General features: G+C 50.6%; 1 protein-coding gene across 8 annotated transcripts; it reads right to left on the bottom strand.

Annotated features, from left to right (window-relative positions):
* Window positions 1-632: 632 nt before the first annotated feature.
* On the bottom strand, window positions 633-12441 carry Mthfsd (methenyltetrahydrofolate synthetase domain containing). 8 transcript variants are annotated; one of them, XM_057754354.1, is made up of 8 exons: window positions 12387-12441; window positions 11096-11199; window positions 9862-9975; window positions 8641-8754; window positions 6859-6949; window positions 5884-5996; window positions 4945-5070; window positions 633-2505 (listed from the first exon to the last, which is right to left on the bottom strand). In XM_057754354.1, exons 1-8 carry the CDS (start codon window positions 12400-12402, stop codon window positions 2059-2061), a joined length of 1125 nt encoding a protein of 374 aa, XP_057610337.1. In that variant the 5' UTR covers window positions 12403-12441; the 3' UTR covers window positions 633-2058. The 8 variants fall into 8 exon arrangements, with proteins under 8 accessions (XP_057610337.1, XP_057610340.1, XP_057610338.1 ...); XM_057754357.1 differs by lacking the exon at window positions 9862-9975 and adding an exon at window positions 10006-10119 and having other exon boundaries at window positions 12052-12417; XM_057754355.1 differs by having other exon boundaries at window positions 12052-12417.
* Between the last annotated feature and the right edge of the window lie 4299 nt (window positions 12442-16740).

Genomic DNA, 16740 nt, shown 5'->3' with positions numbered 1-16740 from the left:
CTAGTTTTATGTCAACTTGACACAGGCTAGAATTATCTGAGAGGGAACCTCAACAGAGAAAATGGCTCCAGGCAAGCCTGTAGAGCATTTTCTTAGGGATTCATGTGGTAGGGCCCAGACCATTGCAGGTGGGGTCATCCCTGGGCTGGAGGTCCTGGATGCTATAAAGAAAGTAGGCTGAGCAAGCTGTGAGGAGCAAGCTAGTAAGCAGCACGCCTCATGACCTCTGCATCAGCTCCTGCCTCCAGGTTCCTGCCCTGCTTGAGTTCCTACCCTCACTACTTTTGATGATCAATTATTGTATCAAACTCTGAATAAAATAAACCCTTTCCTCCCTAGGCTGCTTTTGATCGTGGTGTTTCATCACAGCAACAGTAATCCTAAGAGTCGGGGTGAGAGCCAGACCAATTTCTTCTAAACAGCCCAATTACCATGTGGGTGGGTAACAGGGAGGGCCCAGAATCATGCAGCAACACTCACAGTATCTTTGCCACCTCAGCACCCGACAAGAGTTCTGCCCACTGTTTACTATGTGCCATACAATCACAGTGACAAAGAATGCAATGACTTGGTCACCTGTAGTCCACCAGACTCAAAGGTGTCCCGAGAAAGGCTACGGCCTGCCGCATCACCATGGCTGAGACTGAGGGCACCGGGGCTTCAGTGCTGATGCCACTTTACACAAAGACACAAGTGGCTCAGACTGTGTGTCAACACATCTGGGTGACCTGAGTGACTGGAGTCAGGCATGGCTGGTTGTGGGTGAGGGTCATCTCCCCATTTCCCAGCTCTGATGGACAGCTCACATAACATGCCCTGCTGGTCTGGGAAAAAGCTCCGGGCTGCTAACCTGCAGCCACTGTCCCGTGGGGAACATCAGTGGTAAGAAGGGACACAAAGGGCAGGCGAGGATTCAAATGCAGGCAGAGCTCTGGGAAAAGCAGAGTGGGAAAGGATGGGATGGTAAATGGCTGTGCTGGGGTGGAGCGGAGGGAAGGCCAGGCCAGCAGGTGCAAGGCCAGAGGTCAGCGCAGCTCAAGGCCTGCTTCCCACAGCCACTCTTCATAGCACCTGGGACAACTTGGAAGGGGTGGTTACTGAACTAGCACTGAGTGACTACGGCTAGGTCCCTGCAAGGTGTTGTGTGTCACAGGATTTTTTTTCTAGGCCTGCCCTTCTGGGGCAAAGGACAATGTTAATGGACACTGTGGAAGACCCACTGGTAAAAATGAGAAACTTCTCAAGCATGAACATTCAATAAATGCTTATTTTGACTTTTTGCCTAGGATCAATGGCACAAGTATTGCATCTTGGCAAGCACAGGCAGCTGCCACCCCCACCCCCCATTCTCACTGAGGGACAGTGAGGCCCTGAGCCTGTGGAGTTAAAGCTGTGCCGCCTGGGTAGACACTATCATACATGTGCACAAGTGGGGTTCCCATTCTCCGGGTGCAGAGCCCCTTACCCACCCGTTCTGCTGGACTGCGGCTCTGCTGCCTGCCCTGGATCCCTGCCCTGGCCTCTTTTCTGTGGGTCTGTGTTCACTTTCTCTCCTACCCTCAATCAGGTCTCCATTCTCTACCTTTTGTCCCTAGACCTTCTGCACCAAGAGGGCATGTAGGGGAGACCCAGCCAATCACCTTGCTTGTAGGGCGGGGTCCCCCGAGGATATTTTTTACTTATAAAGATTGCAGGAGTGCTCCCCACCTTCCCTTCTGTGTTCCTGTTCTCCACTGGAACTTTGGTCTCTGTGAGTCTTTCCCCAATTAAAGCTGAATATTTTACTATAACTTCCGTCTGACGTTCATTTATGCTGTTACAAGGGCATATCACACGGACCTCACAACCAGAACCAAAACTGGAATGGGTTAGAATAAGTCGGAGTTTGTGGTATCCTGAGAGTTGTGATGTGCTGCATTAGGAAAGTGTGGCCTCTTCCCAGAAGGAGCAGAGCCTATACCTCACACAGCAGCAGGTCCCCATCAATAGCAAACTACCACACGTCAGAGACATTCCAACAAGACGGCACAGCTCTTCCGCTGGGGGCTGCTCACCAGGTCATGTATCCCTCTGCTGCCCCAGTGCCACCCTCAAGGCGTTGGCACCTAGATGTACGCCCTGTAGGCGGGAGGCAGCCTGCTGGGCAGCAGCTGAGTCAGCATAATGTAGAATGGCCCTGTGCTGTGGCCCCTGCCAGGTAAGCCTCAGGGGCACTGCCCCCAGCTCCTGGAGGGCTCTCTTCAGTTCACGCACGCGAGCATTAGAGGGCAGGTTTCCCACGTACACAGTGGCAGCTGGTTGGGTGTCCACTCCATGGAAGGGGCTATGGGACCCTCCTAGGGAAGCTGCTTGTGACTGCGGTATATCCTGGGGTCTCCTCATGGTGCTTGGAGCTGGGTGCTGGCTGCCAGGCTCAGCTTGAAGAGCGACGTCCTTTCCAGCCCGCTTCTCTCGCTCACGGAGGATCCTGAGCACTGGGATTTTCGTAAGCATCTCACAACTGACCTGAAACAAATAGTGACCTCAGTCAGAGTCTTGGGGTGACCAGGTGGTAGTCACACCAAGGCCACACCCACACACTCAGGAGAGACTCTGGTAACATACCACACCATATGACTGAAAGGGTGCTGAAGGTCCCAGCTTTGGGGAGATAAGTAAGACACCACTGCATGTTTAATTTTATTTATTTCTCTGAGGCTAGGGGTGGAGCACAGGGCCTCACATGGGCTAGACAAGTAAGTCTTCTACCACTGGGCTATAGCCCAGCCATTTCTCTTTATTTGGAGAAAAGGCCTCATCATATTGCCCAGGTTTGCCTGGACATCAAACTTGCCATCCTCCTGCCTCAGCATCCAGAGTGCCCAGATGATAAATAAGCCTGCAACACGAAGCCAGGCCTGGATTCCATTTCTTAATAGAAAGTCATCAGCCTGTAGCTCAGCTCCGGCGCCACGGCAGCCTAAATGAAACCTGACACTCTGACATCCTTCAGACTGCCCTTCGTGCGCCACAGCAAGGGTGGAACGGGCCTCTATCTTCCCAGAGGAAGCAGCTGGGCTTCCTTTGTGTGCCACTCACCCAGAAGAGCGCCTGCAGTCAGTGGTATTACATGGCCACAGAGGGCAAGTCCTTGCCTACCTCCAGAAAAGTGCCTGTGGCAGGGATGGGGTCCTTTACAAACCCAGGAGCATCTCTTGGGTCACACTGAGGCCTGGTCCTGCACACTGCCAGGCAGGTCTGACACTAAGCACGACTCATGCAGCATTCCCTAGTAGTGGGCCACCAGGTTGTTAAATGAACAGCTTGCTGAGCTCAGCATCAGCCTGTGGGGCTTTCGCACAGGCCGCCTGTGGTCCTACCAAGTTGGTAAAGTTGCCCGCAAACATCCCAACAACCTGCAGAGGCTGTGGAAGGCAGATCACCATGTGAGCAGTGTGCCTTGGAGGAAGAGCCACGTGCCTGATCCGTGTGCACAAACACGGCTGGAAGCGTGTGGACCACAGCAGCCAGTTTGCCAGTGCAGCAGAGCCTGCAGTGGGCCAGGAAGCAGACTTGTTCAGTCCTTTCTGACCCTTCTCATCCATCAGAGGCAAGTTTTTCTTTAACTTTGGAGGCAGAAAACTGACAAACAAGCAGTTACTGAGAGAACAGCCATGGCTCCAAGACAGGGTTTCTTGTGTGTATGTGTGTGGGGGGGGAGGTGTTTTTTTGTTTTTATAGTTGATGCTGCTGTTCTTTTTTTTTTTTTTTTTTTTTTTTTTGAGAGTCTCACTATATAGCACTGGCTATCCTGGAACTCACTATGTAGTCCAGGCTCCAGGCTGGCCTCGAACTCACAGAGATCCACCTGCTCTTTCCTCCCGAGTGCTGGGATTTAAGGCGTGCACCACTATGCCCAGCTCAAGGCAGGGTTTCTACAGTGCACACATCAGATCAGCACTCGGTGCGCACATCCGATCAGCACTCGGTGCACACATCAGATCAGCACTCAGGCTCTGGGTTCCTTTCCTATGAAGTCCAGCAGCACAGGAGCTGAGCTGTAAGGATGGCATCTCCTGGTGCTCAGGCTACTATGAAGCCAGGCACCACTCCTCTTGGGAACAGCCTGTTTTGAGTAGAGAGTCATGCCACCTAGCATGGCTTGGCTCACTTCTCCACAAGTCCCAATCACATTGGCTCTGCCATTTCCCCGCGGCTTACATTTGGGCTAGCAGAATGGGTTGATGTCATAATCCACACTGAGGGGATTCTGTTTTTACTAGCTGGCAATTAGAAATGGTCCTTACGTTTTATCAACGTGCCACATGAAATGAGAGCTCTACTTGTTAATCAAACAGAAAACAGCATCTTTATGCTCCATCCTCCAAAAATTCCAGCTCAGATTTGGTTTTCATGTGTCAATTACCTAGAAGTTTGCAATCCTTTGTGGAGGGTGGCAGTGTAGCTTATAATCCTGGCTACTCAAGAGGCCTAGGCAGTGAACCCTGCCTTCAAAATAAAAATTAGCACAGGACTGGGAGGCAGCTCATTAGCAGTGCTTGCCCGAGTCACAAGGCTGAAGTTCAACCCCACAGAAATGCAAAACAACAAACTATAAAAACGTTCAGGGTGTGGTGGCACACACCCTGAGGAATGACACCCAAGGCTCATCTCTGGCCTCCACACGTGCACATATATGAACACAAATGCACGCGCACACACACATGCACACACACACACACACACATGAAAAAACTAGCAAAGGCACCACAGTGAAGTGACCCTCCCATGACTGCTTCCTAGGTAATTCTAGACCTCACCTGAAGACATTACTTGGAGCTACACCATTCAAAGTTCCAGGTAGTGCTGATGTCCAGCCACACAGGACAGCAGACAATGGCCAGGTCATACAAGGAACACTGATGGCCACTACAGTAGGCCATGTCAGCCACAGTAATAACTCACCTTGGACCAGATGATCCCTGTTGGCTTTGGGCGTGCACAGTCTGTAGCAATGACCCTGGTCGGAGTGATGATGTAGTCAACCGTGAGATCGTGGTCCTCTAGAAGAGCCTCAGGAATGTCAATGACCTGAACAAGGTAAGGCGCTGACTAGTAAGGTGACAGCAGGGCCCGGAAGGAACTGAGCAACTGGACGGATGATCTCCAGGGCATGAGACCCAGGGTCTCATCCATCAACACTGCTCATAGTAGTGACCCAAGAACAGGTGCTGTGGAATACTGCTTTAACTACGGAAATATGTGTTACATTTGTTTATATTGTGGAATATTACTTTAACTGGGCAAAGATGTGTTACATTTGTTTAAGCTACATTTGTTTAAAGATGTAAAGATGTGTTACATTTGTTTATGCTACATTTGTTTAACGATGCAAAGATGTGTTACATTTGTTTGTGCTACATTTGTTTAACGATGTAAAGATGTGTTACTGCTTTACCTTGTCTGCCTAAGGCACCTGATTGGTCTAATAAAAAGCTGAACGGCCAACAGCCAGGCAGTACAGGAACAGGCAGCACTGGTGGGTGGAGAGAATAAGTAGGAGGAGGAATCTAGGCTCAAGAGGACAGAGGAAAGAAAAGAGAACAAGGGAGAAAAAAGAGAGAGACGCTGGGGCCAACCAACCAGGTAGCCACTAGCCAGACACGGGAGAAGCAGGAAAAATAGGACATACAGAATGAAGAAAGATAAAAAGTCCTGAGGCAGAACATAGATGAAGAGAAACATGTTAAATTAAATTATAAAAGCTAGTGGGACAAGCATAAGATAAGGCTGAGCATTCATAACTAATAAGTCTCCATGTGCCTGCTATGAAGAGGTGTCTCTCTCACCCCTCCCTCTCCCAGAGCTGCTGAGAGGCACCAATGATAGATCTGCAGGACGTACCTGGCAGTCATGGACAATGGTGACGACCGGAGTCCCCTTGTGGACAGCTCCCATCGACACCATCATGGCATACTCAAGATCAGCATAGCCTTCTCCCTTCCCAATTCTCCAGCCTAAGAGACAAGGCAGGGGCACAGCAGAGGTGGGTTCCTATCAGGCCTCAGTGGAAAGGATGGGGTCTCAGTGTTCCTGTTGTCCCCAGCAATCCACAAGTGGCCCCGAACACTGAACGTGCACAATGAGTGCATGGGGTGACCAAGCTTGCACCTGTGAGCTGGCCATGTCACCAAGACACAGTGAAAAGCAGTGACAGCGGCCAGGTGCGGTGGCGCAGCTGCACCAGCACGCAGAGGCTGAGGTGGGAGGGTGGAGAGCTAACGTCAAGTTCTGAAATCAAAACTGAAAGCCACGAAGGGCCGGCAGGTGAGGATAGAGAACAACAGAGTTCTGCTTTGAAGGACAGGTGTCGCATCTCCTGTCTTAGGAAGAGAAGCCAGAAGCAAAGGGGGCCAGGCTCAGCGGGGCTGCACGGTCACAGGCCTGAGAGAGGAAGACTAATCTGAGGTCAGTGTGGGACACACAACAACACTGACTTTAAAGGCACGGGAGAGATTACGGCTCACTATCAGCCTGCTCAAAGTTCAAGCTGGATAATCCCAACATGTGCAGGGGACAGGAAGAGGAATGCTGGGGCCCCGTGAGCCCCTGTGACTCTGTCACCTGTCAACTTGACAGAAGCTAGGGAGACAGGCCTCCGTGAATGCCTGTGCAGACTATCCAGACGGCATTAGTTGAGGTGCAGGCCTCATACACTCTTCTGTGGTACCCGGGAGACTCTGATTTGACTAAAACAGGACAAAGCCTATACAAGTGGCCAGTGAGTGGCTGGGGTCAGGCACGCAGGGCAGAACAACTGGCAGGGGAGAGTGGACAGGGCAGCCTTCAGAACACCTGGACAGCCTGTCTCTAGCTTACCTTTCTCAGACACAGCAACAGATCCCACCACAACTAAATCCACGAGGACACTGGAGTCCAAGCCCATGGGGACGCTGAAGTTCCGCACGCCCTATCAATGGAAACGGGGGCTGAGCCATGGTCTTAGTGCAGTCAGAGTGGATGTGACTCCCACGCTACCCTAGAGGCAGTATCCCGGGACAGCCAGTCCAGAAACAATTTGAGAGAGTGTCTTCTACAGTTCTTACCCCAGGAAGAGGGACAGAGGGAACGAACCACACAAAGTCACAGAACACTAATGCCAAAAGAACACCATAGGTAATCAGGTGGGAGGGCCAGGCCCCGTTGTGTCTCAGGAGCTTTAGGTTCCTCATGGCACGGGACACCAAGACGAACGTTAGAAATGGAGGCACAGGACATGGTCAGTACCTGCTTGGCCATCGCTTCAGGCAGGGTACTCTCGCTTCTGGATATGTCCCCCAGTGGACCCACCCATCCTGACCATCAGAGGCCTGGATAGAAGGTGTGAGGGGACTGCCCCTGCAGAGCAGGTCAGAGACCTGGCAAGTCTCTTCTGGGATCAGTGTACGGCCTGGGTCTCCCTGGAGCACGTCACAGGGCATGCCCGAAGCACCCACCCTGTTGGAGCCTTACGCTGTCCCTCTCAGTGGCCATGGAAATAGGCTCCTCACTGCCTGAGTTGGGGCCCAGGACTGACCACTGCCCTGTCGCTGAGAATCCTGAGCTGCGGGCTTGGGATTGGCCAGAACTATGATTTTATCTTTTCATCCTTCTTATTCTTTCTCCATTTTCTTCAGTGCTGGGGTTTTGTACACGCTGGGGAAGAGCTCTAATGAGCTACGTTTCACCCCCACCACATTCCTTTTAGCATTTCTTCTGAGATGCAGTCTTGCTATAATCAGCAATCTCCTCTCCCCACCTCCCCAGCAGCTGGTTTCAGACGTGTCCTCCCCAGCTCGCTCCTCTACACACACTATTTTATCTTTATAGCATACTGCACATGTTTTTGTAAGCCGTAGCCAATTTTTTTCAATAAGTTATCAGAAAATAAAAAGTCATTCAACATTTACATATTAGACTCAAGGTAAAATCCCTTTAAAAGGAATAAGTAAAATCACATGGTGTTTATGGTTCTTTTTTTTTAAAAAAAATTATTTATTTATTATGTACAGTGTTCTGCCTGCATGCGTACCTACACCCCAGAAGAGGGCACCAGATCTCATTATAGATGGTAGTGAGTGACCAAGTGTTGCTGGGAATTGAACTCAGGACCTCTGGAAGAATGGTCAGTGTTCTTAACTGCTGAGCCATCTCTCCAGCCCCACGTTTATAGTTCTTTAAAAAGCTATCAAATGTGATTTAACGTAAGACGCAAATCCTAGTTCTTTAACACATCGATGAATTTACAGACTCTAGTTTAGCTGCGAAGTGTCTGATGACATGCAATCATCAGGAGTTACAACTGACGGGTGATTTACAGCCTGTCCAGCAAAGAGGGTGCATCCTGCCCTACACTGCTTCATCTAAACAGGCGGGAGCAAGCACAGGCGCAAACCAAATCTACCACAAGAGGGCACCAGAGTGCCCCGTGCTGTGTCTCCCTGGCTCTTGAACAAGCATTTCTAACCAACCAAACTCTCTGTTCAGGTATCTACGGCACAGGCAGAACTGGCGAATACTTTAACAGTGCTCTCATGGCTCTGTGTGAACTCCATAGATTCTATTCCACGGTGCGATGACTCAGGAGGGCAGTCCCCCAGGGTGGGCGCTTCTAGCACTCACCTGGGAGGTGGCACATTTCCTCAGTATGTCTTTAGTGGCTCCAGGAGGTGGTGTGATCTTATTAAACAGCCCTGTCCTCAGCCGTGGAGTTGGGACCAGCAGTGTCTTTTTGCTCTTTGCGGGAAAAGACAATCAATTACACAGCGAGTGCATGTTTTCCCCATGAACAAAGGGAATCTCTACAAAGGGACAGCTGAGCATAGCTGGACTGCTTCCCCTCTCATGCCTGTTTCCCAGGGGCCACTGAGTGACCACCCTAGTGTCCTCCCCCACATCAGCAACAGCTCCCTCCTGCTGCTCCCTGCTGTGCTCCTTGCAGTGTGGGGTGTCAGTCTAGTTCAAATACCATCTCACTGCCTGGGAGGGGAGGTCAACATTCCTGCGCTTCCAGGAAGCCTCCTTGAGTCTCATGGGCCCAGAGTAGGAGCTGCACGTCACTGCTCTCCTCAGCACAGAGGCCTTAGGCCTCTCTTACCGCACAATGTCCTGCACAGCTGAGGCTTCTGCCATGTAATGGGACAGCAATGGGGGACCAGCAAGTCACTCCATGGCCTCTGGCAGTCCCAGGTTGATTTCCAAAGCTCCGTGCCTGACATTCAGTGCCAAAGCAGCACAGCCTTGGTTCGGCAGAGCTAGGTCAGTCATCACATTGCCTGTGCCACTCAGTGACACGCTGTGGCTTGGCCTGTATTCACTTCGTCTGCACTGGTTTTATAACTGCTTAGAGCTATGAGCATTAAAATGCACACCTAGCTCTCGCCTCATACTACATGAGATGATATAAAGTAGTTTGAATGAAATGATGGGGGTGCTCTCTTTTCTTTGAGAAGTGGTCTACACATTTGTTTGTTTATGTCTTTTGAGACAGGATTTCTCTGTGTTGCTCTGGCTGGCCTGGAACTCACTCTGCTCTGTAGACCAGCTGGCCTTGGACTCACAGAGATCCGCCTGCCCCGGCCTCCCTTGTGCTGGGATTAAAGGTGTGCGCCACCATCACCTAACACAGATTCAGATTTCTAACTGAGTTTTTGCTTCAAGGAATTAGAACATTAAAAACGAAGTGACAGATGGCTGCTGTGAGCTGCAGGTCACCTAGAGATGCGGCATGCAGCATGTGCTCAGTAGTCATCTAGAGACAAGGCATGGCATGCGGTGTGCGCTCAGCAGTCACCTGGAGGGGGAGCGCTCCTGACTGAGGGCAGCTTGGGAACATGGAGTTACCTGCAATGCCAGTAACCGGACACCTTCCAGGGGCTTATCAGGGTCCACTTTCACTTCCTGCGTCCCAGCAAAGACGTCCAGGTCTTTGATGCTTTGGCAAGTCAGGTAAGACCCCTAGGTAGGCAAAAACAGTGCTGCACTCACCTCCAGCACGAGGAAGCGGGCGTTTCTCTGAGGAGCATCGGGGTTGACTTTAATGGTTCTCGCCACCCTGAAAGCATGCAGGTGTGGGAAATGCTGCGCAGCACGAGAGGCACCCTGTGTAAACGTGGCTGCATGTCACCTTGGGGACGTGGGCCAAATATGGCCTAAGCATCACAGCCCCGCATCCACCCCGATACAGGAGCCCTCATTCCCCCAAGGAGACACTTCAGAAAGAACACAGGACAGAAAGGAACTGAGCCAGAATTCAAGTTTTTTTGGTTTGTTTTTTGTTTTTTAAAGATATTTACTTTATGCTCTACCAACTTTATGCCAGAAGAGGGCATCAGCTCTCATTACAGAGGGTTGTGAGTCACCATGCGGTTGCTGGGAACTGAACTCAAGACCTCTGGAAGAGCAGCCAGTGCTCTTAACCACTGAGCCTCTCTCCAGTCCCAGAACTCAGTTTTTAAGGAAAGAAAACTCTAAAAAGAGCACAGAAGCTGAAGGATTTCCACAGAAGAGCGGAGCTCACGTAAGCAGCGTCAGTTAAGGAGCGGGATGCCTGGAGAGGCCTCTCCTTCAGCTTCTCCCTTCGCTCCAGACCCCATGAGCTCATCCTGTGCCCTCTGCCTTTCCACTGCTGGGACGGCCAGCTTGAACCAGCTCCTGGCTCACACTGCCTCTTTCAGGCAAACTATTTTCCAAGCAAACTATCGGCAATAGTCACCTTGGGTTAGGAAACAGGGCCAGGGCTTCTGTCACGTGACGCTTCTCTGGGAACTAAGGCTGGGCTTCCCTCTGGGGGTTCCACAAGCTCCTCCATAAGTGGCTGAGGGAAGCCAGCTCTGTGAAAAGCCCTGGTAGCAGCTATAGTGTAACCCTCCACCCCCACAGAGAGGCTGGGCCCCACTGGGTAATGGAGGGGAATGTGTCCAAACACAAAGAGCCCTCCAGGCCCGCTTGGATTCTGCCTCTGTTCACTGTGCCTCGATGACCAATCCTACCAGAAAGCAGAGGAGCTGTGTTGCTGACGTGATTCTCCCAGGGATAACTTCATCCCCTTCTAACAACCCCAGGAACACCTCCGTACCTTAAAGTTCGGAATCCTGTGATGCACAGGCCGGGGGAAGTCAGCTAAATCGTGTGATTCCATATAGTCCCAAATGCGTTCACGGATGCCTTGCTTGGAGACACCTATGGCGACAAAGGACTGTGACTTACTGATAAAAACCAATCCCACAGTGCATGTGGCCACTGTGCTCTTGTGACAATATCTGCACAGGAGTCTGGGTCCACGCCAGACCAGCTTAAGGTGCCAAGTCTTTCTTCGGGGCAATGGAAATATTAGTTTCTCCTGAAGCTCCCTCACCAGTTGGGAGAAGAGCTCCAAACTTGTGCTAGGAACCAGGAGCATACCATGGAACCTAGCTGTGAAGTCATTTGCATTTTCTCTGTGGTACCAGGGGCGCCAGTATACTTAGCCATCATCTACTGAGAAGCTACACACCACCTTTTTTGAGGCAAGGTGACACTGTGCTGCACAGATGGGCCTTGAACCTCAAGCGCTCTTGCTTCAGCCTCCCAAGTAGCAAGAGTTGGGAGTGTGGACCACCAGGTTTGGCTAGAATGCAGTCTTGATTATTTAGGGGTGCAGAGGGTCAAACTCAGGGTTCTGAGTGTGCTAAGCAAACACTCCATCACCGAGTCACACCCCCAACCTGCCTGGTGTATAGTATTTTTGTCTTTCTTTTTAAAAAGATTTATTACATACGTGTGTCCGCATTTGTTTACGTGTTTATGTGCACCACCAGCAATTGCGGGGTGGTGGTGGTGGGGGAGCACGCAGGTGCTAACGGAGGCCAGGGATCAGAGGGCATTGGTCCTTTCTCTTGTAACTGCGAGTTGTGAGCTATCTCATACGCTGGGACTGATCTCCCGTTCTCTGTAAGAGCAACAAGCGCCCTTGACCACAGAGACCTCTCCAGCCCCAGCTTTGGTCCTTTGTAAATTTCGTGGCATTACAGCGTTTGCGAGGGCAGATCTCACCGACGGGCAAGTGGAAGCTTTCCAAACTTTCGCTGCTTGATGCGTACGCTTCCTCGTTTACAATGCTTTGTAGCGCGGGCTGTAAAGGCGCGGCGCGGTGTTCGAGGCTGAACGATCCCACTACACTCCCCCTACCCACCCACCCCGGCTCAGGCTAATTTATAAGGCGTAGAGCCCGGCTGGGAGAGGGCCGGACTGACTCTTCCCTCGCGCTGTCAGCCTGGGCATCATAGCGTAACAGGCCGGGTCGCATCCTCCACAGGCCACGTTCGGACCACCAGGACTTTTGGGCAGGCCAAGCCTTGGTTTCCCCCATTGCCCACCGTACTCCTCACCCTCCAGAGCCTCCATGGCCAACCCACGTCACAGCGCGACTCCTCTCATGGTGACGTCAAACGCCTGCGCGTCACACTGCGCCTGCGCACTGAGGCTAGATGGGCTCAGGACACACGCCTGCGCAGGCGACGCAGCGGGCGGGGTTCCTGCTTTGGGTCCCAGTTCTCCATCTTTTCAGCTTGATGAAAGCTGCAAATGCACCCAACACCTTTATTTATTTATTTTACTATTTATTTGTATAAGTGCTATGTCTTCATGCAGGCTAGAAGAAGGAATCTGATTCCGTTACAGGTGGTTGTGAGCCACCATGTGGGTGCTTGGAATTGAACTTAGGGCCTTTGGAAGAGCAGTCATGTGCTCTTAACCGCTGAGCCATCTCTCCAGCCCGCCTCAGTGATTTTTTTTTTTTTTTGAGACAGGGTTTCTCTGTAGCTTTGGTGCCTGTCCTGGAACTAGCTCTTATAGACCAGGCTGGCCTCGAACTCCCAGAGATCCGCCTGCCTCTGCCTCCCGAGTGCTGGGATTAAAGGCGTGCGCCACCACCGCCCGGCATGCCTCAGTGATTTTGAGGCTGCCGCTGGAGCCGCCTTAGAACGAGGGTGCCTGGGACACACACATACACACACACACACACACACACACACACACACACACCATGTATGCTTTTGTATTACGTGGAACATATATAACGCACATAGGGCTGACAAAATGACCTAGCTGGGAAAGGTGCTTGCTGCCAAGCCTAACAACTTTCATTCCCAGGACCCACTGTAAGAGATGGGTATTGGGTTCAGGATCCCCAAGACCAAGTTCTCAGCACAAAGGAGGTTTATTTGCTACACGAGGAAAGAATGCTGAGGGGTGGGGGGGGGTGCAGGAATTAAGAGGCAAAGCTGGGAGATAAAGGGAGAAGGGGAAGGAAACAAGGGAGGGGGTAGGGATATTTGTGGAGGGGCAGGAGAAACAAAGGATTGCCACTGGATAGAAAGGAGACAGCTGGGGCACATAGGAAAATGGTGATTTGTAAGGTACAAGGGAGACTCCATGTTAGGATGAGGTGTTTAATTTTAATTGGGCATGTTAATTAGGTGAGCTGAAGGCTAGACCTCGGTGGTCAGCCTTGGGAGGAGGAAGTATCCAAGTGAGGAAATAGACCTCGGAGGCTAGCTTTAGGAGTGTAAGCTCACGTTTTTTTAGCAAGGCAGCGGGAACTGGGGAGAGATGGGCAAGCCTGCCAGAGCCATGTTTGCCTCGCTCGAGCTAGCTATAGTCCCTTCACACACATAGTTGAAGGAGAAAACCGACTCCCTAAAGTTCTCCTCTGACTTCCACAGACTGTGCTGTATCATGAGTCCATACACACATAGCATTAGCGCACGTACTAAATACATGGAACATGCATATGCATGTATATGCAAGTATGTAGTGTGTTTAGACCATCTTGTGTGTACATCTGTAGAGACATCGCTTGAAAGTCGAAGGAAACCTATGTACACGAGAAGATCTGAGACTGAGGACACCCATTGGGATTTCCAGCTCCCTGTGTCTCAGGACAAAGAACTATCCTAGGGGCACATGGTTAGATGTAGAAATAAAGGCTGTTTATTAAAAAAAGGAAAGAAAACTCCTGAAATGAAATGAAGATGGTGGTAAGGTGGGGACAGCCAGAAGCTCAAAAGTCTTGGGCCTGAAGGCTCCTGACTCCTGATGAGTCACTTACATAGACCCACTCACGACTTTGTCCAGGACTCTTTTTTTGCAGGGAGGGGTTCTTTTTTTGGGGGGGAGATTCTCTGGCTGTCCCGGAACTCCCTCTGTAGACCAGGTTGGCCTGGAACTCACACAGGTGGCCTCTTTCATAGGGTGTGTCTGTGTGTCCTTGGGCACACCCATGTTTGTGGAAGTCAGGGGCAGCCTCAGGCTCTTTTTTTTTTTTTTTTTTTTTTTTTTTTTTTTTTTTTTTGAGATAGGATTTCTCTGTGTAACAGTCCTGGCTGTCCTGGAACTCACTTTGTAGACCAGGCTGCCTTCAAACTCACTGAGATCTGCCTGCCTCTGCCTCCCTGAGTGCTGGGATTAAAGGCATGCGTCACTACTACCTGGCACTTTTTCTTCTTTAGTTACTATAGCTGTACCTGCTGGCTTCTTGCTGTGTGTTTAAAGGTGGCAAAAAAAAATCCCCCAAATTGGCTGGTTTCCAATGCAGAGAGGAGTGGAGGGGCCTTAAAAGGTGACCGAAGCTGCTCTGGGCTTGCCTGTCCTCGTGTACCCTGTGTTTGGAGCATCTGAGTGGCTAGGGATGTCAGGTCAGGTCTGTGGTGGCTGCCCAGCTCCCACCCCAGCCTCTGATGGAGGTATCTGTTGTGGTTTTTGTTTGTTTGTAGCTGAACTTCATTTTCACCTTGAAGAAATTAGGCCCCCGTGAACCCTCTTTATGACATGTGACCTCAAGGCCACCGTCTCCACTGATTCCCCAGCTAGTTAGAGTTTGTTAGCACTCTGCCCTTGCTGCCTATGGATCACCAGGACAGTGCATTGTGGTTTTTTGTTGTTGTTGTTTGTTTTGTTTGTTTGTTTGTTTTGAGACAGGTACATACTGTGCAGCCCAGGAAGCTGGCCTTTTTTAAAAATTATTTATCATTACACAGTATTCGGTCTGCATGCCAGAAGAGGGAACCAGATCAAATTACAGATGGTTGTGAGCCACCATATGGTTGCTGGGAATTGAACTGAGGACCTCTGGAAGAGCAGCCAGTGTTCTTAACCTCTGAGCCATCTCTTCAGCCCCAGAAGCTCGCCTTGAAATTACAGATCCACTTTCTCTGTCTCCCGAGTGTGAGTGCCAGGATCAAAGGTGTGCAGCGCTTCACCTGGCAGGGTTCAATTTTTACTGGCTATTGTTTCTGAAGTTTTAGGTTTACAGCAGAAGTCACAGAGAGTCCTATACTCTCCTTCTCTCATGGAAGCAGAGCCTTCCGCAAGGTCACACCTCTGCCAGAGTGGGAAAGCTGTCATGTGTTAACTCGCGGTCAGTTGTCACCCTGGTACACAGCATTCCTGGTGGGGTAATACAGTTTCCTGTGAAAGATGGGAGTGGGGAAGGGGACAGTATTTCAGGGATAAGAAATGGGAACAAATTTGGCTCCAGCAGAGAAGTGTGGCTGAGAGCTGAGGGTGTTTCTGGACATTGGGATGAATCAGAGTCACCATTGCTCATGGAAGATCACCAATAGGGAAGCTGCTAAGTCACAGCTAGGAGGTGTACAGCAGTGTGCAGGTAGGTGGGGGGCAGGGAAGCAGAAAGTCGGGAGAAAGGAGGAGGAGAGTAGTTGAGTTAGGGGGCTGATAGACTAAGGGATGTCACTACGCAGCTTGGCTGATGGCAGCGAGAACGTCCAGGAATCTCCGTGGTGTCTCTGGATTCCTGGTCTTGCCAAAATGTAGTCTCCCATGATGGCTGCTGAAGAGTCCAGAAGAAGAGAACCATGAAGAGCAGAACAGGGGGATGGAGACCCAAGAGAACATCCTAGTGTCTCAGGAGCTTCCCCAAAACTTAGTGCTTTCTCTCCTCCTCCTTCTTCCTCCTCCTCTTCCTCTTCTTCCTTTATTGAGACAAGACCTCTCTACAAGCCGGGTGGTGGTGGCGCACGCCTTTAATCCCAGCACTTGGGAGGCAGAGGCAGGCGGATCTCTGTGAGTTCGAGACCAGCCTGGTCTATAAGAGCTAGTTCCAGGACAGGCTCCAAAACCACAGAGAAACCCTGTCTCAAAAAACCAAAAAAAAAAAAAAAAAAAAAAAAAAAACACACACACACACACAACAAAAAAAACCTCTCTACATAGTCCTGGCTATTCTGGAACTCACTAAGTAGACTAGGCTGGACTTAAACTCAGATCCATTGTACCAGGTTTTCTTTTGGGCCACCAATCAGCTCCCAAATCCTGATATGGAGACATATTAGTTATAAATGCCTGACTTTGGCTTAGACTTACTTCTTGCTGACTCTTATAACTTAACCTGTTTCTCTTCATCTACGTCTTGCCTTGGGGACTTTTACCTTCCTTTACTTTTGTATCTTACTTTCACTGCTTCTCCAGTCTGGCTAATAATGGCTGTCTGCCTGGCTAGCCCCAGGAGTCTCCCTCTCCTTCTCTCTGGAACCTAGATTCCTATCTATTCCTTCTGCCTGCCAGCCCGGCCTATTCCTCTCCTACCTGGCTATTGGCTGTTCAGCTTTTTTTTTTTTTTTCGGTTTTTCGAGACAGGGTTTCTCTGTGGTTTTGGAGCCTGTCCTGGAACTAGCTCTTGTAGACCAGGCTGGTCTCGAACTCACAGAGATCCGCCTGCCTCTG

The sequence above is a fragment of the Chionomys nivalis genome, chromosome 21 (genome assembly GCF_950005125.1).
Source record: "Chionomys nivalis chromosome 21, mChiNiv1.1, whole genome shotgun sequence".
Lineage (NCBI taxonomy): Eukaryota > Metazoa > Chordata > Mammalia > Rodentia > Cricetidae > Chionomys > Chionomys nivalis.
This window is presented reverse-complemented; position numbering and strand designations above follow the sequence as displayed.